The sequence below is a fragment of the Onychomys torridus genome, chromosome 1 (assembly GCF_903995425.1).
Source record: "Onychomys torridus chromosome 1, mOncTor1.1, whole genome shotgun sequence".
Classification (NCBI taxonomy): Eukaryota; Metazoa; Chordata; class Mammalia; order Rodentia; family Cricetidae; genus Onychomys; species Onychomys torridus.
In genome coordinates, this window is record NC_050443.1 from 117785096 (window position 1) to 117808786 (window position 23691).

Below are 23691 nucleotides of genomic sequence, written 5' to 3' on the forward strand. Positions count from 1 at the left end.
GACCGAATCCCATATATAAAAGCAAAGAGCCTTTATTTCAAGCTCGAGCGTGGTCTCTCTGTGTGTCTGAGAGCAGCCCAGGCAGGGTACGGTTTTATCATAGTAGAGGTTGGGTGAGGGGATTTCCAGGGTTCAGGACCCTAATTGGCTGACATTTGTCTAGGGGTATATTGGTAAAAAGAAAAAAATAGGTATGTGCTAGGCTCAGGGACATTTGTCCATCTTATCTAATCTTATTTAAGGGTTGGAATATTTGGGATGCCAGGTACTTCCCCTTAGATGCTGGCCCATTACTGGGTGGATCCCTGGGTAGTATCAGCTTATGGCTTTTCCTGGATCTGGGTGTTGCCTGCCTGTAAGCTTGTCATGGCAGCTGTGTGGTCAAGCTGTTTTGGGCACCCCCTACCCCAGCAGGTCCAGCCTGAGTAGGGGCTGTTGCTGAAAGAGCAGGTCCACAGGAGCACTGGTATCTCCAAACTTCTACAAGCCTACAGTGGTCCTGGGGTGCCCTCACTGGTCACCTCTTCTGGACAGGGACCTTCAGAGCAACCTTTGGACCACCAGCTCTCTGCCAGGAAAAAAGGGAAATTGATGTTAAAAGCATCTGGTATGCCACAAGAGGTACAGCTAAATATTCCCATTTATAATTCTTTAAACTTAGAGTCTCACTTCCCCAACAGCAGAATTAATGACCTCGTCCACACAAGATGATTGCATTAATACTTCACATATAGTGTAGACTTCTCATTGCCATATGAAAAGGAAACACCGACAACCCCTCATAGTCCCAAGCACTGAAAAGTTCTTGCAGACTACAAGGCAGACATTAAGCCTGTTACTGAGGGCTTTCCCCACTTTCTTTTCAGATGTCAACAAAACTTACCAGTCAACAACAACAACAACAACCCACCCCAGCCTCCAGAACAATGCCAGTCAGCAGGATGGTCCCAGCAAGACAGACCCCTCCTGATGGGGGCTCACCTGAGTCACTCCAGGCATGGGCCCTTCAGTCCCAGGCTTGACTGGTGGTGTTGGGGGTGCAGAGTTTGGCTTGACCTAGGAGGAACCAAACACAGCTGATGGAGGGCATCTCCCAAGCAGGCCAAGTACTGCTCTCAGCTTTATCCTCCCAAGGCTGTCCTGCTCATCTCCAGCCTAGCTCTGAGGCTCCTGTCTTCACACAGCTCTGTAGGAAACCCCTCTGTGGCTGCACCACTCAGAAGATAAAAACTGAACTTGTCAGCGCTCTTCTTCCTGGCTAGCTGTCCTAACCCATCTCACAGTCTCCACAGTACCCTACAACGTTACCAGAAGCTCAAGATAAGGAATTAACTACTAAAACACACTTCTTTGCATGTCCACATTCCTAGAGAGGATGGTAACCTGCATTGGTAGGTGTCAGGATATCTTGAAGGCTCTGCTGAGCTGTCCTCCTGGGTGAGGTACTCCTCATCTAGTTTCCCTAATCCTTGCTCAGAAATTCCTGTGCACTGCCTGCATTTTGCCTTTAGGACTTCTCCTAGGGTTCTCTTTTCCTTCCTTGCTTCCTCCCTCCCTCCCTCCTTTCCTTCCTTCCTTCCTTCCTTCTTCCAACTCCTCCTCTTCCTCCTCCTCCTCCTTGTCTTTCTTTCATTGTTATTGTTTTGTTTTTTGAGGCAGGGTTTTTCTGTGTAGCCCTGGCTGTCCTAGACTCACTCTGTAGGCCAGGTTGGCCTTGAACTCAGTGATCTACCTGTCTCTGCTTCCTGAGTGCTAGGATTAAAGGTGTGCACCACCACCACCTAGCTAGAGTTTTTCAGCTGTTTTGTAAGTATAAAATTAGTCCTTGGCCAGACACAGAGAGGCACATTTTCAATCCCAGCACTGAAGAGGCTGAGGCAAGTAGATCACTGTTTGAGGCCAGCCTGGTCTACATAGAGTTTCAGGCCAGCCAAGGTTACATAGTGAGACCCTGACTCAAAAAAATATACAGACTCCCTCTCCTCAAAGAATGTGAAAAGAAAAACAGAAAATCACACCTACTTATACTTAAGAGGCTGAAGCAGGAGGACGTTTAAGGACCAGCCTGGACTACATAGTGAGTTCCATACCAACCTGGGCTACATAGTGAAACCCAATTTAGCAGTCCATCGCCTTAACCACTCGGCCACCTTGTCCCATGCCAATTTAAAAATCAAAACAAACAAACACAAACCAGGGGCCTATGAGATGGCTCACTGGGTAAAGGCACTTGCTGTGCAAGCCTGGCCATTTGAGTTCAATCTCTGCAACATGTAAAAGTGGAAGGAATGAACCAATTCCACAAAGTTGTCCTCTGATCCTGATTGCATGCTGTGGCATGCATGCACACACCACAGCATACCACACACACATAGTAATAATAATAACAATAATGATAATAATAACGAGCAGCAGCAGCAGCAAGGGTCACTGACTGATCATCCAGTAAAGGAGCTTGCAGCACAAGCCTGCTGACCAAATCGTTTTTTGATTCAGAGCTGAGGACCAAACCCAGGGCCTTGCGCTTGCTAGGCAAGCGCTCTCTACCACTGAGCTAAATCCCCAACCCCTGACATAATCTTGATCCCCCAAAGCAAGTAAATGTCAGCTTCACAAAGCAGTCCTCTGACCTCCACATGTGCACCATGCTATACATACCCACCCACATATACACACAATAATAAACACGTGAAAGGAAGAAAACATATAACCACTATAGCAGGACATAGTGACGGATTGTTAAAGGCCAAGTGTCCAAGTTTCCAGAGCTGTGGAGTTCTAAGAGGCTCCAGATGATCTCCTAAGCACTCATTCATTTCTTTCCCTAGGCATTAGTTCACAAAGATAGCTCCCAGCAGAGATCTCATTGACATTCAGACCCCCATTCCATCTTGGTTACTTTCCATGTTCTTCTCGCTAAAAGTGTATCACCTACATCTACTTACAATAAGAAAATAAGAAGTAGGCAAACTGAGGGACCCTCAGAAAACTGTGAACTAGCACTTTCAACATGGGAAATGTAGACTGAAAGCCACATGAGAGCCACAAGTGCCCAGAAGAGCAGAGATGGTACTCAACAAGGCCTTGGGTGGAGCAAGGAACAAATACTCTTCAGGTCTTACAGGTCAGGTGGGCAGCTGCCCGTGCAGTTAAGGCCTGTGTCAGAGCTCAGGGGCCAGTTGGTGGCAGTCCTGCTGCCACCCTGCATTTGCTCCCTGGGACAGGCAAACCCACACACCCACACACAGGTTCTCCACCAGTCCAGCCATAGTTCCAGAGTAGCCCCCTAGGGCTGGGGCTAGGGCAGTGTCCCATGGGTTCCAAGTTGGGGAACCTGCCCAGGAGTTCTGGATTCTCTGCCTGGAAGTGACTACATCATTGCTTGTCTCTTTTTCTCCCCAGGAGTGTGGCACCCAAGCCCACCACAGGGCTCTCCAACCCTCTATTCTAGATGGGGGACAGCAGCCTGCCAGGTAAGAGCAGGCCTCCAGGCCCTCCAGAAGTGGTTTCTACCAACCAGCAACCAAACCCACAGTGACACCAAAGAGGCTGCCCCTTTTAGGGCTAAGAAAAGGAGCCCTGCTGGGAATGACTTCAAAAATGCAGGGTGGGGAGAACTGGAATGAATCTCTACTTTCAAAGCTTTGGTCAGTTGCATTTTGAGACCTTCCAAATCCTTATAGCTTCCTCCCAAGCGAAAGTGTGGGGTGGCTTGTCCCTGGAGCAAAGGGCCACAGGCTTGCAGGAGGAGAGGGTCTCCTCAGAGTTAAGGCTGTCCCCTTACCTGCTTGGGTTTCAGCGTTGGGAGGGGCTTGGTGGGAGGAACAGGTTTAAGCTGCTGGGAAAAAGACAGAGTTAGGATCCACAAACTTGGACCAGTTCAGTGCTGGGGGATAGAGCATTACCTCCTCCCTCCTAGGCTACCTGAATCTACCCTTAGGTTCAATTTAGGCAGGGCTAATTTCTCGAGGGCCCCAGGCCCACAGAGTCAGCCACTAGATACCACCTCCCAGGAGATTTCCATCTCCTCAGAACACGAATGGCTGTTTCCCAAGGCTTACCAGATCTGGCACCTGCTGGGCATAAACTGGAACTGGGAGTGGTGGACAGGACACAGCAGCTGGAGGCTTCAAGGGACAGAGATGTGAGCCTGGGCCCAAGCAGTGCTAAAGCCTCAACCCATGCCCACCAGGTCCCCTGTTCTAGGACCCAAGGCTCTTACACTTCCCGAACGGTGCCCTCCCTGCCCCCACTGCACCCTTTCCTGCTCATCCTAGCTAGATGCATGGCCATCCCATTCCCCAGCTGTGTTGTCACACTTCATGATTAGGGAGGAGCAAGGGCTTTCTCCTCCTCTCGCAGCTCAGGTCTGCGAGCCCTCCAACCCACAAGTCCAAACTCAAAGTGTAGATCCTTAGGACCAGGTCTTGACTTAGTCCCTCTCACTCCCTTAGGGTGATTGAAATTCTTATTAGGATTCAGGCTATTGCAGAGCTCATGGGTTAATTTGCACAAAAAGGCTTCATATCCCTAATAGATCTCTTCACTATCCTTAATGGGCTGCACCTTGAGGCAGAGGGATGGAGAGCCTGAGTTCCCTGTGGTGATATTTTGTGTACTTGCAGGGCATGAATTCATGAAAAAGCTGCTTGCCTGTGGCTTTGCAGCCACCGGCTCAGGCCAGAGCTACACTCAGCCAGAGTCCCTACCCTGCCCAGCTAGGTTTTCCTTTTCTTCCCCAAGCCCTCTGAGGGAGTCTGGGTTTTTTTCTGTTGTAGCCTCTCTGCAGCAGACTCCCCAGGCTTTTGGGCTCCAAAAACTGTAGGAGTTAGCCACTTTTGCACACATTGCACACCCCCCCCACACACACACACACTGTGCAGACATCTGGCTCTTTAGCTTCTTCCCTCTCCTGGTTGTGGGCTGTCCCTGGCAAACTACGTAGCAGCCTTGGAAAGCAGCTCAGGCTTCTACAGTTCTACACAAATCAGTCAGCCTCATATCTTCACCGTCATCTGAATCATCATCAGCAGCAGATGTAGTAAGACAACTGGGAATTATTAGAGGCAGAAATTAGTTAAAAGAGAGAGTTTTTTCCCACGTTAAAAGAATAGGAAACACTATTACAATGGAAGGAGTTGGGTTTCTGTATGATAATATGCTGGACAATTTGAAAATGGAACAATTAAATGAGGATAATTAATTTAAATAGGATTTATGTAATGTCAATTATAAATATTATTGTTTGATCATTAAGAAAGTTGGTTAATATGAGTGCCAAAATAAGAGTTTTAGAAAAACTTACTAAAACAGATATTAGAGATATTCAGACTCAGACAGAAATTTAAAGAAGAACCAATCTCAACATTGTATTATAAGGTTAGAGAGGAAAAGCCTAAGGTTTCCAAACACCCAACTTTAATTTATCCTTACAGGAACTGCCAAATGATAGATATCCCCAAGGCTGTGTAAGAGCTGAATGGATTTCTATGCAAATGTTAGATTTGAGGAGATTCAAGAAAGTGATAGTCTCATATGGCATGCATTCACCTTTTGTGAAGCAGATGTTATACTTGTAGTCAACTTGTAATAGAATTACCCCTCAAGACTGGAGAGACTTCGTCACAGCAGTCTTGGAGCCTGGTCCTCAGTTACAGTGGAGGACCTGGTGGAAAGATGAGGCTAAGACCATTGAACAACAAAGTAGGGACAGAGGTACAGAAGACCAACTTCTCCCAAGACCAACTTCTTGGAGAGGGAGATTATGCTGATGTAGAAAGGCAATGTCTATATGATGATCACACCCTGACTTTATGCCACATAGCAGCCTTGAATGCTTGGGGCAGAATTGAAGAAGTGGGAAAGAAAATTGAGTCATTTACAAAAGTTATACAGGGTCCAAAAGAAACCTTCACTGACTTCTTACAAAGATTGACTTCAGCAGCAAATATGATACCAAATTCAGAAGCTAGACAAATAATAATTGAATTTCTGGCTTTTGAAAATGCTAATGCACAATGCAAAAGAGCAGTTAGGCTGTTAAAGGCAAGATTAGCACCCTTGGAGGAATGAATCAGAGATACAGTCAATATTGAATCCCATAACTATGGTGATGCTTGGATAGGAGAGGTGATTTCTAGAGGTTTGAAGAAAAATCAAAATGTCAAGTGTTTCAGTTGTGGTAAACAAGGTCCCCTAAAAAGGGATTGTAAACAGGGTGTTCCTAGAAACAATGTTTTTACTAAAAATAATCCCAACAGAACACCCCTCCCTTCTGGGTTATGTAGAAGGTGTGGCAAAGGCAGGCATTGGACTAATGAATGTGGATCAACAAGGGACAGACAAGGTAACCTTTTGCCTTAGGGAAATGCCTTGGGTGGGGGGGGTCTTCCAGGCTCTGTATCAAATTTGGTTCAGTTATTTCCTGTCATTGTGGAGGAAACTCCTTCCTAGAGCAATTAAAACCCTTTTTTAGATTTACTGAATATGACATTTAAAATGTTTAAGTTTTTCTGCAATGAACCATGATCACACCTAACAGAGACCTTTGAAGTCTTCCAAAAGATGATGGGGCCCCACAATGCCGATTCCACCAGGATAACACCACTAAGTTGACAAACATCACCCAAAGATCAGCATTGGACTGCAACTGCTCAGGACAGTTTCCAGGTGTTTAGCTGATTTGATCCAGCCTCACAGACTACTCTAGCCAGGACTTGAGACAAGCCCTGCATTTTCCCATTTTGCAGAGACTGAACAACAAATGATACAGCTACCTCTCCCAGGACTTGACAATTAACCCAACTATTTTTCTTTCCAGGGTCCCCTAAAGATGCCTTTGCCCCCAGACAGCAGGAAGTAAATTTAAGAACATGATGCCCACATTTCCAAAAGGTGTGGTAGGGGGTTTTTGGTCACTTAGTGGGTTGTCATTGTTTAGGGTTGTTGGTTACAAGTTGTTGGTAATGGTCAGGAAAAAAGCTGAACAAAGGAGATTATATTCAGTGTTCTTGTTTGAAAAAAAATAAGAGGATACAGGTATGATAGGGAAAAAGGGTAGATTACTGAATCTACTCTGAAAAGAAAAAAGGGGAATATGGATATGATAAGATAAAAAAGGTAGATTATTGAATCTACTTTTAAAAAGCAACTACTAGTTTTAAATATTTTACATTGGTTTGGATTTTTGTATATTGTACACAAATTGTGTATATTGATAGAAGTTTGAGATTAATTTTGTTAGAACATACTGTACATACATTTCTACTCTCATTCAAGGCATTGTACCTATACATCTCATTTAACTATGTAATGCAAATTGCTAGTCCTTGAAATTTATTATTATAAACTATTTAGGTTAATAAAGAAATGCAGGTTAGTAGTTAGTCATCTATTACAATCAAACTTGTAATCATAATAGGTATGTTTTCAAGGTCAAAGAGAGATATATTTTAGATAGCTAGATCAACACTTCAGAGATCTACATAATACGACATTTAAGATGCTTTAATAACATAGGTTCTTTTTATTTTTATGACAATGAGACATGTCTGCTCATATCAGCACCAATCTTTTTTGGAGAAGATGATGGGCATCGAAGAAACTCCATATAGAATTTACTTTATTTGTGGCAAATGTTAGCCACTGAGCAAGAAAATACCCTTGCCTCAATTGTTGAAAGTATGCTGTCCGAAATGGACAAGCAGGACACAAATAAAGGGCTGCTGATCTTTGCCAAGACAAGGCAGGACAGCCCTTCAGAAAACCCTGCTTCACAGATAAGTCTTGGCCTGTAAGCTGAAGATAGATGTCCCAATGTTGCAGAGGAACCTTGAGTGACTGTCCAGGCAGCCAGCTGTTTCTATCATTTCTTGCATTTTTTTGGAAGTTGCTTGCTTGCACTTCCTGTTTACTTAGATAATATTATTTCCTTCTTGGGTCTCTGATGGAGTTGAAGACTAGATAGTTATATTTATAGTCTTCCATGTTAACAAATTCAGATAAGAAATTCAATAAAGAAGTGTAAAGTGTGTAAGTTTGAGAGACATGAAAAGATAGTTTTCAGTTGGTAATACAAATTAGGATAGAAAATGAATTAGGTACAACACTTTGGACTCACCAAACAAGGATAAATAATGGAGTATTTTCTCTGAATTTGTCAAATTTTAGTAGATTAGACATTATTGATGTAATTATTGCCTGTATATATTGTACACAGTGTATTTATTGTATATAGTTTTTCTTATATTAGTTATAACTTTGTGTATTTTAGACAAAAAAGGGGAAATATAATATTTTGTGTATGCTCTAACAAATAAATCTTGCCTGAAGATCAGAGGGCAGAGCCAGCCACTAGTTACCAGAGAGGCCAGGCAATGGTGGCACACACCTTTAATCCTAGCACTGGGGAGGAGGAAGCAGGAAGAACAGGAGTTCAAGGCTACCATGGGCTACATGAAATTGAATCTGTCTAAAAGAGAAATAGTGAGATGTTGGTGGTGGCTCACGCCTTTAATCCCAGCATTAGGGAGGTGGAGACAGTAATATAAGGCAGGTGGAAACAGGATCTCAACCATTCAGTCTGAGGATTCATAGAAGTGAGAGCTTGCCCCATTTCAGCTAAAGAGTTGGAAAGGTGAGAGGTGGCTGTGGCTTGCTTCTTTGTCTTTCTGATCTTTCAGCATTTACCCCAATATCTGGCTCTGGGTTTTTATTATTAAGACCAATTAAAATTTGTGCTACAGTTCCCCTCATTTCAGCCCCATGAACCTATCAGAGGACAGCACTTACTGCAGGAGGCGGCCTCTTTGGTGTCACTGTGGGTCTCAGGGGCTGGCTGGTTGAAACCACCTCTGGAGGGCTTGGAGGCCTGTTCTTATCTGGCAGGCTGCTGTCCCCTGTGTAGAATAGGGGGTTGGAGAGCCCTGTGGTGGGCTTAGGTGCCACACTCCTGAGGAGAAAAAGAGACAAACAATGGTGTAGTCACTTCCAGGCAGAGAATCCAGGACTCCTGGACATGCCCCCTACCTCCAACCCCAACTCAGGCTGGCATCTCTGCCCTGGTACACCCTACACAGGATGTAAGCTGTAGTCACAGACACATGTGTGAGCCCAGGATGCCAAGGAGCAAGTCTCTTGACAGGAAGATGCTTGGTGGCCCTTGGAAAAGCTGTCCTTTGGTAGTCAGCTTGGGGATCAAAGTCTTGGTGCAAGGCACAGTGGGAACCTGGTGGGGCATATGTGGCCTGGCTAGAAGTGGGCAGGTTATCTCAATTCTGGACTTATCATACCCCTATCTGTTGCCCACATGGTCCCTTTAAAGCCTCTAAGAAGAAGAAACAGAGATTCTAGGAATCTCCTGAGCTTCCCACCCAGGCCTGTCCAATACCTGGAGAACCCCAAGATACTTGAAAGCCTCGGCCTAGGTCTGCTGATGGAGGCAATGGTTTTTCTTAAGTAGCAGCAAAGCCATTTCCCAAGTGCTGAATACAGGAAGTATGTGCCTCATATGTAGACATGTTACAACTGCCATGTCCTCACCTCCGCTGGACTTGGCTCTGGGCCTTTCGGTAGATGATGACACCTGCCAGGATGACCATCACAGCCAGCAGGATCACCAGGAACACCAGCAAACCAACTGGAAAGCTTCCAGATGCTGTGGGACATATGGTCACATGATCATCCAGGACTGGGACCAGCTGAATCAAGAGCTGGGAAGGGCCCTTGAGAGATACTGGCCCAAGGAACAGTCCCCCTTGACCATGTCCTAGGTCCCACACCCCACATATGGTCAAGTGCCTGAGGACTCCAGCAGGGGGCCCAGTACATTACACCAGCTCTTCTGGCTCTCTGGCAATTGTCTAGTCAGTCCCTTAGGCTGTGGAGTTGTGGACAGCTGTAGGCTCAGTGGCCACTGGGGAGGAAGATACTGTGGGGGTTGTGCAGAGTGGCCCTGGATGCCTAAGCCAAGGTTATCTAGCCTTGTTTTGAGCAGGACATGTGCTGTAGAATATTATTTTAAGGTGTGTTACTTTTGTTTATGTTGCATTTGTTTAACTCTGTGAAGCTGTGTTACTTTGTCTGTCTAAAACATCTGATGGTCTAATAAAGAACTGAATGGCCAATAGCAAGGCAGGAGAAAGGATAGGTGGGGCTGGCAGACAGAGAGAATATATAGAGGGAGAAATCTGGGAGGAGAAAAGGAGCCAGAGAAGGAGCATGACTCCAGGGGCTAGCCACCCAGCTACACAGCAAATCACAGAGTAAGAAACAAAGAAAGGTATACAGGAATAGAAAAGGAAAAAGGCCAGAGGCAAAAGGTAGTTAGGATAAGTTAAGAAAAGCTGGCTAGAAACAAGCCAAGCTAAGGCCAGTCATTTATAATTAAGACTAAGCCTCTGTGTGTGATTTATTTGGGATCTGGGTAATGGACCCCCCAAAAGAGCAAAAACAAATGACAACATTTTGGTGTTCCAACATGGGCCCAAATTTCCACATGGGGTTTAAGAAAGCTGAAAAAGAAAAAAAAAAAGAAAGAAAAAGAAAAAAAGAGGATATGGCTCCTTTAAGAGTTTCTGCCTACTGGCTAGTCCTTGAACAGTCAGTAGGTTAGGTAAGAACAAAAAACTAAGTAACAAATGCCTGCTACAGCTCAAGCATCAGCAGTTTAGAGCTCTAGGAAGGTTGAATGCAGTTCTCAGTCATGAACCTCTGACCCGGCCTATGAGCTTACAGTTTGGCTCTCCTGACCTGAGAAGTGGGTGGAGTCAGCCACCAAAGCCTCAGGCAGAGGTCCCAAGCTGCTCTGCTTAGCAGCTTTTTTAGCTCATGCAGACAAAATAGGCTGAAATATATTCACTAAAAGAGGTCCAAATGGAAAAACCTCTAAACAGGTTCCAGTGTGTTTTACAATGTGCGAAGGCTTAAGAAAGAAAGAAAAAGGGTATGGACAGTCATAGAAAGGAATAGTTAAAAAAATAAAGTCTTTAAAGAGAGAAGTAAAATAATAAAAAATAATAAGCCACATAGAGATACACAAGGATCCTTAGTGTTACTGTATTGATTTTGAAGTTTTTGACTGCTGAAAATCAAGGACAGCTGCTAAGAGACATGGGCTTGAAAGAGGGACTGCTAAAAATAAACCAGCCTATATACTTTAGAAAGGTCTTAGCCTTAAAAGAAGTCAAAAAGCACATTTGTCAAATGGAAGTAAAAATGCTTTGGAGGAAACGGTTTGTTTTGTTTCCACAGGAAACAAGAGGCTGTGGATTTGTTCCTGGCTAATATGGATCAGGTTTGATCAGGGGAGACCTCCTGAACCTTGACAGGTGATATCTATCAACAATGGTTATAGTTGATCTTCCCAGGTCTTGGCCATTTTATCAAATTTTCTCTCTGGAACCCTAAAGATACTTTGTCCACAGACAGCAGGAAGCAGTTTGGAGAAAACAACATCCACATTCCCATGAGTTGGGGGTGTGTGAATGGTCTTTGGTTATTTGGTGGATTATGGATATTTGTTATAATTTAGGGAAATATAGGAATATAGGATAAAAGGACAACTATTAATCTCAGATATTTTGCATTGGCATGGATTTTGATATATTGATACAAATTTAAAGTTAATTTTGTTACACTGTATATATGTTTCTACTCTTGTTTGGGGTATTGTGCTTATGCAGCTCATTTTAAAAATGCAATGTATAATTAAGAAATGAGGTTAGTAGTTAGTTTATAATAATCAAACTTGTAGTCACAGTAGGTATGTTTTTAGGTTAAATACATATATTTTAGATAAATAACTGGTCTTAAAACACTTCAAAGACCTATAAAAGATGGCATGTAAATGTTTTGTTAACCTAAAGTTTTCATGACAATGAGACACATCTGCTCCTGACAGCCAATTTACTTCAGAGATGATGGGCGTTGAAGAAACTCCTTATGGAATTTGCTTTCATTGTGGCAAGGTTAGCTACTGGGCAAAGAAACTGCTCTTGCTTTTGTCTGCTGACAATGTGCTGTGCAGAATGACATGCAGGACACACAGGAAAAAGACTGTTGAACTCTGCCCAAACAAGGCAGAAGAGTCCTTCAAAATTCCTGATTCACAGAAGAGTCTGCCAGATATTCTGCAGGACACAGAGGAAAGCAACTGACGAACTTTGCCAATACAAGGCAGGACAGTCCTTCAAATTTACTGCTTCACTGAAAAGTTTGCCAGATATTCTGGATCTGTAGGCTGAAGATGAATGCCCCAGCGTTGCAGAAGGAACTTTGGGTGACTGTACAGGCAGTCAGATGACTCTGTAATTGCCAGAGTTTTGGAAGTTGTTTGCAATACATTTTTGTTTACTCAAATAATATTATCCTTCTGGGGCTCTCCACTGCTGGCTCTGCTGCATCTGCCATCTGGACTTCTCCACGCTAGCAGTCGGCTGCCACTTGCCCAGAGAAGTCAACAGAATTGGTGAGAGATTTGGCAAATCCTTTAGGAGACTAGGAGAGAATTAAATATTGAAAAGAAAAATTTTTTTTTCTACATTAAGAATGGGAAACACAGCAATGCAGGGTGCTAGGACCCTGTATATTGCTGCCTTAGAAGGCTTGAAGTTAGAATGAGAATATGGGTAGATTAGTGATTTGACCAACACTGATTATACATATTATCAGTATGGTAATTAATATCTTATATCAATAATAGCCTTGGTGGGTTTCTGTGCTAAATATAACAAGTGGATTAATAGGATGCAGGCCTTGGAAAGATATAGTAAAGAAAAAAAGAAAAATGCTCAGACACAGACAGAGGAATTTAGAGCAGAATTTGACACACCATTGAATTGTGACACTGGAGAGGAATGGCCTTATTAGAACACCAACTTTAATATATCTAGTTATTGTTCAACAACAACCACCAGATAACATGTATCCCCAAGGCTACACAGAAGTTAATTGGAATTGTGTAGATAAAGAAATTTAAGGAAGCAGTAGTTTCATATGGTATGCATTCACCCTTTATAAGACAGATGTTAAATTCATGGGCAACTAGGAATAGAATTACTCCACAAGACTGAGAAGACTTAGTTTCAGAAGTATTAGAAACTGGTCTTCAATTACAATAGAAAACTTGGTGTAGAGAGGAAGCCAGGGCCCTGGAACAATGAGGTAGGGCCAGAGGTCATGAGTTATGATAGAAAGTAAATTATGTATAAAACTTTGGAGTCACTAAGATGGATGGATGGTGGAATGCTTTCTCTGAATTTGCTAAATGTAAACTGACTGAATATTGTAAATTAATTCTTATGTAATAACTGTTTTGTTGTACATAGTTATACTATGTTAAAGTTAAAATCTTTCCTTTTATTTAGACAAAAGGAAGAAATGTTGTAGAATATTATTTTAAGGTGTGTTACTTGTGTTTATGCTGTATTTGTTTAACTCTGTGAGTGAGGCTGTGTAACTTTGCCTGTCTAAAACATCTGATGATCTAATAAAGAACTGAATGGATAGTTGGGGCTGGCAGACAGAATATATAGAAGGAGAAATCTGGGAGGATAAAAGAAGGAGCCAGAGAAGAAGGATGACTCCAGGGGCCAGTTACTAAGCTACACAGCAAGCTACAGAGTAAGAAACAAAGAAAGTTATACAGGAATAGAATAGGAAAAATGCCAGAGGCAAAAGGTAGATCGGATAAGTTAAGAAAAGCTGGCTAGAAACAAGCCAAGCTAAGGCCGGACATTTATAATTATGAATAAGCCTCTGTGTGTGATAGGTGGTGAGCCCCTAAAAGAGAAAAACAAAAAACAAAAACCAACAACAGCATTCCACAAATACTAGCTGTTGTGGTCCTCAGGAACTTACCTGCTTGTTTGCCTGGTATATTTGCCAGCCTCTGTGCACAGTGGGGTGGGGCCCAACCCGCATGGCAGTGGCACTCCCTCTTGTGGTTGCATACCTGGAGGGAAAGCTGGGCCTCAAGGACAGGTACTCCACAGGGCAGCAGGGCAGGTTGCAGCACATATAGGGTTCTCCTCCATCCACCCACATATGTCAGTCTTGGGCACATAAGGAGTCTCCCTAGTGACCATACTGTCCATTGGCCACAAGCTCAGCAGAGGGTGCCTGTCCTACCTCAGCCCCAGAGAGGTCTTGTTGATGCCTCCATCAGAAGGATATAGGCTAGTTTGAGCCCATATTGGTATAGCTACAACTATCTCTGCCACAGTTCCATCAGACAAGGAAGTGCTGGCAGCCACCTAGCTTGAGGGCACTGACAATGACAATGGGAAGGCCATGCCCTAAGGTCCAAGGCCACACATACCCCATGGTTGTTGCACTTAGCAGAGCAGTTCTCAGGTCCATATACATGGAGGCTCTGGCAGTGTCCATTCATGCAAACCTGGAAGGTGGAAGGGGCTCTTGGGTAGCTGGCCTAGACCCAATCCCCACCCCACCCTGCTATCCTCAAACCCAAAGTAAGTCCAGGACAGCTAGTGTGTTCACACTCCAGGATGACCATATCCACACACACACACACACACACACACACACACACACACACACGTGTGAGGATATGGTGTGTGTGTGTGTGTGTGTGTGTGTGTGTGTGTGTGTGTGTGTGTGTGTCGGGGGGCTCAGTCATGAGGGTGGTACTGGACTGGCTGACCCTGGGGACACTTTGGGTATGGTGGTCTCTAGACAGGTGTCTCCACTTGCCTGGCTCTCTTCTCAGTTTTGACTAGGGCATAGTAGAGGCTCCATGCACATGCCTCCACCAGCCAACACTGTCTGTATAGGACATTATCAGAGACTCATATGGGCACATTTGATCTTCAACAGCCCTGGTTAGCTTTCAAGTTCCTATCAACTCACCTTCCCCTCCTCACACTTGGTGCCCTGGCGTACTAGCTCATAGGTGCCAGTGTTGCTGTCTGTGGAGAGGGCATTGCAGACTCCATATTGGGAGGGGAAAGTGCAGGAGGAACGTTCATGGGGCTTCTGGCCTCCCTCACAGTACAACACCCCACATCGGTTCATCCTGCAGACAGAGGGCAGGCTGTGGTTACAGGTATCCTAGTTGTGCACTCAGGGGCCTGGGTGTTGCAGGAGATGGTCCCAGGACCTCTCCTTCTTCAAGGATGATGGGTTCAGGTTGATAACCCAAAGGAGGGCAGACTCTAGGAGAGCCACCTGCCTCACAGAGCAGGCCTCCTCTGTGGGGAATTCTCTGTGGACCAGCCTTGCCATTGAAGACATAACACATCCAGCTTCCAACAGTTTGACCTTGATACTTACCTGTCAGAGTACAGATTGCCACTGCAGCCCCGAGGAATGTTAAAAGTAAAACAGAAGTCTGATGCAGCCCAGGCACCTGTAGGGCCAGGAGAAGTTAACTTGGTTTAGGTCATAGACACTCCACAAGCTGGCCCCCATCTTATGCTCATGCCTGCCTCACCTGGCCCCCACAGATCCTGGCACTGCTGTGCCAGTGTGGGGCAGCTCCCATCAAAGCAGTAGCCCCCTGGGCAGGGTGTGCCATTCTGTTGGAAAGCATCTTCAGGGCATTCTGGCCTCTGACCATCACAGAACTCTTCCAGGTCACATCTGTCCTTCACAGGACGACACAGCTCACCAGCTGGCTTCACCTGGTCCCACAGAGAAGCTTACTGTGGGACAGGCCCACATGATGCCTTCACAGGTATCCTGTTGCCCTGCATTTGACTGGGGCAGATCCTGGGTGGAGTCCAACTTACCTTGCACTTATAACAGCAGGCACCGGAGGCACACTCTGCCCCCTTGACCAGCTGGCAAGTGGTGGCATCACAGCAGGGGTTCTTACAGTCCTAGAAGGACAGTAGTTTGAGCAGCTTCATCCTAGCCAGACCTGGCTCCAGGGGAATTAGCATTTGGTGATAACTGGGCAAGGGGCTGCAGCCAATTTATCTCTAACTTCCTTATAGGTTATTAGGGGCTCAAAGGGAAATGAGGTAACTGGTGATCCCAAGGGCTACCACATGTGGTGTGGGCACATAACATCAGGCCTGAGGCTAACCTAAGCAAAAGGACCTGGGGTTAAGGCCCCTACACTAATGCTGAGGCTGACCAGCAAAGGGCAGGGATGGGATAAGACAGACCTGAGGTGTACCACAGTCACATTGCTCGCCACGCTCTAAAAATCCGTTTCCACACACAGGGCCACCCACGAACCGGTTGACATCTGGGGCATTGGTCAGACAGCCTGTCTGGGGCTTCATCACGAATGACTCTAGGTCAACTTGGCTACACCTGCTGAATTTCTTGGGGAACTCGGAGCTAAGGGCAAGGGATGTCACCATTAGGAAGTTCCACATGCCAGTCTGTCCCTTCCCACCCAACATGTCCCATGAGACCTTACCCAAAGCTTTCAGTCATGATGCAGCCACCACCCTCACGTGGTATAGGACAATAGCAGCCATGGATGTTTTCATCATGGGTCATGCCTAAGTTGTGGCCCATCTCATGGGCCATGGTGGATGCTACACCAATGGGGTTCCTGAGGTGGTCCTATAAGGATATGTTCATTAGTACTGTCTTGCTACCATCTACCCACATACCCTCTGCCACCCTAGGTGCCAATAGGCATGATACTGCTTCCTGCTAATACCCTAACAAAAAACCAGGTTCCAAATCCATGAAGTAGGTGACTGCTTCATGGTGTCTTAGGGACCCAGACTGACACTTCTACCCACAACTCAGGCTCTATGTTTGACTGTTCAGCCACCAGACAGCTTGGAAAACTTGGGTGAGAGAGAATTCCTTTTACCTGGTTCACACCTCCTGAGTGCCGGGAACACATGGCAGACACCTTAGCCAGTCCAACAGTGGTCCCGGTGAAATCAACCCCCCTAGAAGCAGACGTGGCATGTAATGCTTTGGACATGGTTCCTGGCCCCTCCTCATCCCTTGCACAGCTCTGCTCAAGTGTCCCGCCCTAAAGGCCAGGCTGTATGGAGTTTGGCTCTAGAGTCTTGGCTTTGTCCCATTGTGGTGGATGGGTGTGTGCCCCCACTCACGTGATAAGTTGCACGTTGTCATGTGGGTGCTGCCCTAGCAAGTTCTGTTCCCTCCAGTTCAAGAAGTTCTCCAGTGTATCATCGGCACTGGGGCTGATGAAGACCTTGTCCCTTCTCCAGATCTCCAGGCCCACCAGGACCACACGGAAATTGAGTTCCTGATAAAGCTGCAGAGGATGAGAAGTGCCCCCCCCCCCCCGGGTCAGGCCGGGAGTGTGGATGGACAGGGGCATTACATCCATTTCATCACTGGGAGGTACTGAGTCTAGGTGCTGGCCAGGTACTGAGCTCAGTATAGAGCTAGTTCCCCTCTTGATTGGCTATCTTGCCCGTCTACCCTCAACAGCCGCACTTCTCTTCAAGTGTCAGCACTTGGGGCAACCCACCTTGTCCACGTGGTTTACTACCTCCAGCACTCGCTGGCGCACGGCCTCTCTGCTCCCCAGCTTCTGGAACTGGAAACAGAGGATCTTTAGGCTGGGGCCTGGCAACCTCATCCCAGCTCATCCAGCCCCCTCAGCCCCTGCATCCCATACCTCTCGGCTGTCTGTGACCACATACAACTCCACATAGCGGGTTTCTCTGGGTATTAGCCAGTTCTAGGGAAAGAATCTAATCAGCATTTTTGGCCCTGTCCCCAACTTACCCCAGAGCCCAACTCTACATTGGGAGGCAAAGTCTAGACATCTCCAGTGCAGTGGGCTTTCTCTATAGCTGCAGGGCTGAGCCAGGACTAACCTCTATGCATGGGCCTGCTTCAGAGCAACAGACAGCCATGCCTAGGCCCAAGCATGGGGTCTGCAGCTGACTGACCAGCAGGCAATACTACTGCTCACCCGGGGCTGAGACCTGTAGACTCCTAAGGCCCACGGTCCTAGGTCATCCAGGCTGGTGTTGACCCCACAGGTTCCAGCTTTCTCATTCAGTTGCTTTGCCTCATACATTGCATGTTGCCCCTCTTCATCACCATCCAGAGGCTCAATCAAGTGGACAGTGGTCCCAACTTGGAAAAAGCCCCTGAGGGAAGAGCCAGGTGAACAGAGGGTATAGTCAGCTTGTTCCTACCTGCATAACCGAGAGGACAGGTGGTCCATGTCTGCTGCCCCAGAACAGCCCTTGTGAGATGCTTGGGGACTCAGGAGGCAAGAAGGCACATGGGTTTGGGCATGGCTGGCAATTCCTAATGGAGTCTAAGAGCCCCAACCCTTCCAAACACAGAACAGGAAAGACATTCTTTTTTCAAAATTTCATGCCAAAGCCCTTTTTTCATTGCCTCAGTTTACCCTTCAGTAGAATGGAACTTCCTGCCTGGGTCTGCAATACATACCTGAGGCCAGCACAGGTGCTAAGGCTGGCAGCTGAGCCCTGGTACCCTTCCACATGGCCCTGGTAGAGGCAGTGGTCCTGAAGAAGAAGTGAGAGAGGGTCGTAGGTCTTGCTGCCATAGTCTCACTGGCCCAGGGAAGGCTGCCCTGGCACTATACCTGTCTATGCAGCTGCTCTTTCACCTCAGAACCATTGGCAGCTGAATAGGTCTCTATGTAGCTTGAGCCCAGCAGGTCCCTGGGAGAGAAGCAATGAAACTCCCTAGTTCCACCTCACCCCAAGCGGCCCTTGTAGGGAGCCTGGGCCGGGATTCTGGCACACAGCAGCCTGTACTTCCCACTGGATTCAGGGACTGACCCAAGGGCCAGAATCTGCTTACCGGTTCTTCTGAAGGTGCAAGGTGAAAATGTGCCCTCTGGTCCCAAGAGCATAGCTCAGATTCTCTGGGTACAGGCCCTGGATGGGGAGTCAGAGTGAATGGCCTTCAGATTAAGACCATGGTTTTTCATAGCAGAGAGCCCCCAGAAAGGCCTCCCTAGGAGACCTTGGGGATTAATCAGTTTTAGGCAAGGAAGTAGGTGGCTGGGGCAGGTTGAGTTGTTTGGGAAGGACAGGGAAAGCAGGTCTCCCAGATGAAGCAGAAAAACATAAAGCTCCTTGACCCCTTTTTGTTCACAAGGATAAGGATGATGATGATGATGATGATGATGATGATGATGATGGCAGCTTTCCTTCCCAGAGAAAGTAGGTAAGTAGTAAGGTAGGTAGCCTTAGCCAGAATGCCACTAAATCCAGGGCAACATGGGGGTGGGAAAGGTAAAAGATATCCTCAGTACCACTACTGCACAGCTGGCCATGGTGTCTACCCTGAGGTTCAGGGCAGGTGTGTGTTATACACTCTATGACCCTTCACTCATACACCCACGTGTACAACGAGCTAGCCCTAGGGATAGCATACACCAGGAAAAAGGAAAGCCCAGGCAGAGATATTTCCTGGAGATCCAAACAAGGATAGGGCCAGGAATCTTCCTGGAGGTCTTTAGGCTATTCTTATTTCCCAGCCCCAGGAAATCCCAGGTCAAGAGGTTCTCAAGGCATTTACATAGCTTTAGGGTGAGCAGTTGCTAACTAATCTGACAAACTACTGCCAACTGAAACTGGGGAGTGGCCCAGGGCAGCACAAGCTGCTGTACCTTTCCTGGGTAAGAGGCCTCTCCAGGCTGAGCGGGTCCTAGTGCCTACCTGGAGGCCCTAGACTCTGGTTCCAGGTGGTGGCAGAAGGAACGAAGTAGTGAGCACAGGAGGAAGGGACCATAGTCATGCCCAGATGCACAGCCAGATTTATGTCCTGGAGGTGTGCAGGGCAGCCCCCAGAGACTGCTGCTCCTTTTACAGAAACAGGTTATGTGGCCAAGCTAAGGGACTTACCTCGTGGGAGGACAGGTCTCTACGGGAGCGGGGTGTTGCCAGGCGCCGAGGCCATACCACCTCATACCGTTTCACATCTGGCAAAGGTGGTCCAGGGGCTATGACTATAGGAGAAAGAGGGTCAGAAGACACAGCAGGGGCTATACTACCTCAAGAAGTTCTGGTCAGTGTTATTCTTCTTATCTGGGGAATCACCACATAGCTAGGTACCAGCAATGGGATCTGGCCCTGTGATCCAGATAAGAACTTGGTGCTTAAATTATCACCAGATCCATCACATTAGAGTCAGTCTGTCTGAACCTAGCACACCCTTGCACCCTCTCCCAGTGCCTATCTAGACTTACCCAGAGAGAACACATATATAGGCCCTTTGGTCAGCCTGCCAGACATCTAGAGTTGACCTGATCACATCTTTAGTTACATGATAATATCTGATTAAGAAAGCACCCCCTCCCTCAGGTTTTTCTCTTCCCAACAGAAAACATGAGTGTCCATCAACAGATGAGGGACCCTCTGTAGGCAGGTCCAGTTTTAGAGACCACCTATCCCAAAGAAGTGTCCTCTTTTGCATAGACAAAGGGTGCAGCTTCTTAATCCCAAACTTTCAGGACTGAGAGGTAAGAGGAGAGACTACTCCAGCCAGAGGCCTCTCAGGACAGAGGTAAGTCAAGCCTTGCAGCAGGAGACAGGACCCCATGTTGCTCAGGACTTCTGAGCTTCTGTCCCTGCCTGACTAGAGGATTCAGCATCTTCCATGGTCACCCAGGTGAACCTTGCTGCCTGGGACTTCTCCAGCAGCCAGGAAAGCTAGCTACCCTGTAGGTGCCACACCTCGTGGTGTCACTGTTCCTGTAACCAGCTCAAATGGAAAGTCCTAGGAGCCAACTTCTCTTACACTTCACTTTTGAAAACTCCAAACTCTTTATCTACCTATTTTCTTCATACCCAAGGACCAACTCTAGGGAGGCAAGGTGACCTGACCATGGTAACACGGCAGACCACCAAACCCTGAATGGGCTCCTTGAAATCAAGTAATCATCACTCACCTGGTGTCCATAGGACGCTGAGTAGCCAGAGGCAGAGCATGATTGGATCTTGGGCTCGCTGACCCTAGAGGTTCCACAAAATACTCTGGTTTGAGCACTGGGGTAGTTATTCTTTCTGAGAGCCCTTCCCAGTGATCAGGACTGGCCAATCGCTAGGTCATGGGGGCGGGGTGGGGTGGGGCTGGGCGGGGCAAGAGGTGTACACCTCTGTACCAGCACCCTGCTGGCAGTAACCAGCCTCCAGAGCAGTCTGAAGTTACAGAGGCCCTTCTCCTGTGGCTTCTGGGTAGCTTTGCATCTCCTACTGTTCTCCCATAATTTGGATCCAATTAATGGGAGCTAGAAATGGTAAATGGACCAACTTGGGCAACTCTACAATTCTACAAGCTCCCAGTCCTGGTACAGAAACCAAAGCCTAGCCTTCCAGCCTACCAGAGCTGTGGGGTGCTAATTGGGTGGTCTAGTTGGAGGAAGATGACTTTTGACAGGGAAGTGACTTGTGAGCCTGAAATTTCAGAAGGTGGGGACCCTATGATTTCCTGGGCAACTGAAAGCCTTGGGTAGGGGCAAGGATGGGCAGTGTGGGCCTAGGACTACCCTGTGGGAGCTGACATTTCCCAAAGTCCCTGCCCAGCTCTACCAGGCTTTTAAGGCCTCACTGGGGAGGGTAATGGAGGGAGGAACCGATAGGTGGATGTCTAGGCCCAGGTGACCAAGTGACAGCAAGTAAGAAGTCTACCTGGCTGATCCTTTGGGGTCCTATCCTAACCCCATTGAGGAGGGTCCTAATACACCACTCTTCTTGTACAGGCCTGAATTCTGTCCTTCATGTTCCAAAGGTAGGGCTGTCTCAGAACCAGAGCTCTCAGTACCCCTACCATGGCCTGGTTCCCAGCTTCTCCATTACTGTGGGAACTCCATTACTGTCTATTACTGTGGGAACCAGGAGTGTTGGGGATGTGGTCAAACCTGTTTATCATTTGTGGCAATGTCTTCTACTGTGACCCAGCCTTGTGGACACAGATGTGGTTAGACCTCACAGGGGTAAGGAACCTAAGGGGTAAGGGGAAACAACCAGACTATCAACAGGGCCTGATATCCCCGAAGGGCAGCCAGGCTGGAGTCTTGGACCATATCCCAAGGACACTGTACCTAAGAATTTAAGCTGAGGCACAAATGATACCGTCACCCCACTGCCCTTGTGAATGAGATAAGATCAGAAATATAGAAATGGCTTAAGAACCTCACCAGCAACCTGCTACCTGAGGCGTCAGCCCACAGCGCTTAAGGCTAGAGCAGACACCAGCTGCAGGAAGCAGCGGGCAGAGCTCTTGGGTAACGCTGACTTCCACATACACAGGACCTTCCTACATTGCAAGTTAGGTGACAGTGAAAATTCAAGGCAATAGTGTCCTTAATCAAATAAGAGGCAAAATCAAAAGCTGTTTGTTGCCAGTATGCACCATTGTCTTATAAGTTCAACCATCCATAGTAAAAGGCAAAGGAACAGGGCATAATGAAAAGCCAGGACCAGGTGGGGCCAATTTTATCCTGCACTGGTAGAAATGCATTAGAAATGATGGGTAGTCACTCCACCACACAAGACAGATTCAACTTATTGCCAACTCCATCCAGCAGAAGCTCTGGAGGGTTTGGAGTTGGGCCCCATGCAAACCTAGAAGTTGCAGATCAACCCGAGACATGGGTTTTTGGGCTCCTGGAGACAGGCCACTAAGCTCTGCTCAGTCTGGCATTTATTCTGACACTAAATTGGCCAATGGACATTTACTCAGGCAAGCCCACACATGCTGTAGACCAGAAGAAACTGTGTAGCTGAAAAAAACAAGCACTCCAGGGGGGCTCTGCTTAGCTAGCCAGTCCTGACTGGGCCATCCACCAGTCTTATCATCTGCACAGGACCAAGAGATCTGCCTCTGGTTCTCACTCCTCCAAACACTTCCTCACTCCTCAAGCTCACCTGGGGCAGATGTTGAAAACTGGATTCTGAAAAGGACACATGTACTTATAGAAAGGGCAGCTTAGCTAGAGCAGGTCACCCTGGATCAGGGAACTATCATATCAAGGACATACTGTCCATTCCAAGACTAGAACAGCCATTGAGACAAGACAGCTACAACACACAACTTGTTAGCTACTTTGCTGAGCAATTTCCAAAAGGCAAGGCCTGCATCTAATGGATAACGGGCATCCAGACCCTGGTTGAGGCAAGAGTAGCTTCCAGCTTGAAGCTTAGCCTGTCTCCAAGGATAAGCCTCAGAGTACACCTTAAGGTTTTTTGTTGAAGAGCTTCAGTCAGCAATACCCTCAGTCAGGAATAATGCTGCCCCCTAGTGTCCACAAAGGCAGATCCAAAACATGTAGAGAACAGTCCCAACCTCATGCTACACCTCCCCTACACAGCATTTTCTAATTATATTGCTCCTTTCACAAACGTGTTTTTACTGCCTGAGGCTAAAAGCACCCCCGCCCCTACATACACACAAACAGACTGGACTTTAAAAGCAAACAGTTAAGTCTGGGGACACTTTACTCTTGTACAAGCAGCTTCCATTTTTATTTTTTATTTTTATTTTTCTGTTTATCTGAGAGGGTTTCTCTATGTAGCCTTGGCTGTCCTGGAACTCACAGAGATCCACCTGCCTCTGCCTCCCAAGTGCTGGGATTAAAGGTGTGCGCCACTGCCTGGCTCCATTTTTATTCTTTTTGCAAGTACATGTACTTATTTGTGTGTGCGTGTGTGTGCATGTGGAAGTGGAGACTGACATCAGTTTACTTCCTCTATTACTCTCCACCCTATTTTCAGTTTTTATTTATTTATGGGT

The 23691-nt window shown here is 46.7% G+C and overlaps 1 protein-coding gene across 3 annotated transcripts; it reads right to left on the reverse strand.

Moving 5' to 3' along the window:
- Positions 1-345: 345 nt before the first annotated feature.
- Positions 346-23461, reverse strand: Adam8 (ADAM metallopeptidase domain 8). 3 transcript variants are annotated; one of them, XM_036205206.1, is made up of 24 exons: positions 20849-23461; positions 19803-19906; positions 18754-18830; positions 18533-18611; positions 18376-18452; positions 17885-18065; positions 17585-17647; positions 17435-17503; positions 17049-17215; positions 16799-16880; positions 16391-16539; positions 16131-16308; positions 15750-15839; positions 15452-15641; positions 15292-15367; positions 14869-15034; positions 14318-14395; positions 13858-13951; positions 9541-9655; positions 8791-8950; positions 4062-4127; positions 3785-3835; positions 982-1056; positions 346-568 (listed from the first exon to the last, which is right to left on the reverse strand). In XM_036205206.1, exons 1-24 carry the CDS (start codon positions 20886-20888, stop codon positions 518-520), a joined length of 2478 nt encoding a protein of 825 aa, XP_036061099.1. In that variant the 5' UTR covers positions 20889-23461; the 3' UTR covers positions 346-517. The 3 variants fall into 3 exon arrangements, with proteins under 3 accessions (XP_036061099.1, XP_036061095.1, XP_036061105.1); XM_036205202.1 differs by having other exon boundaries at positions 3785-3838; XM_036205212.1 differs by lacking the exons at positions 346-568; positions 982-1056; positions 3785-3835; positions 4062-4127 and adding an exon at positions 5568-5665.
- Positions 23462-23691: the final 230 nt, after the last annotated feature.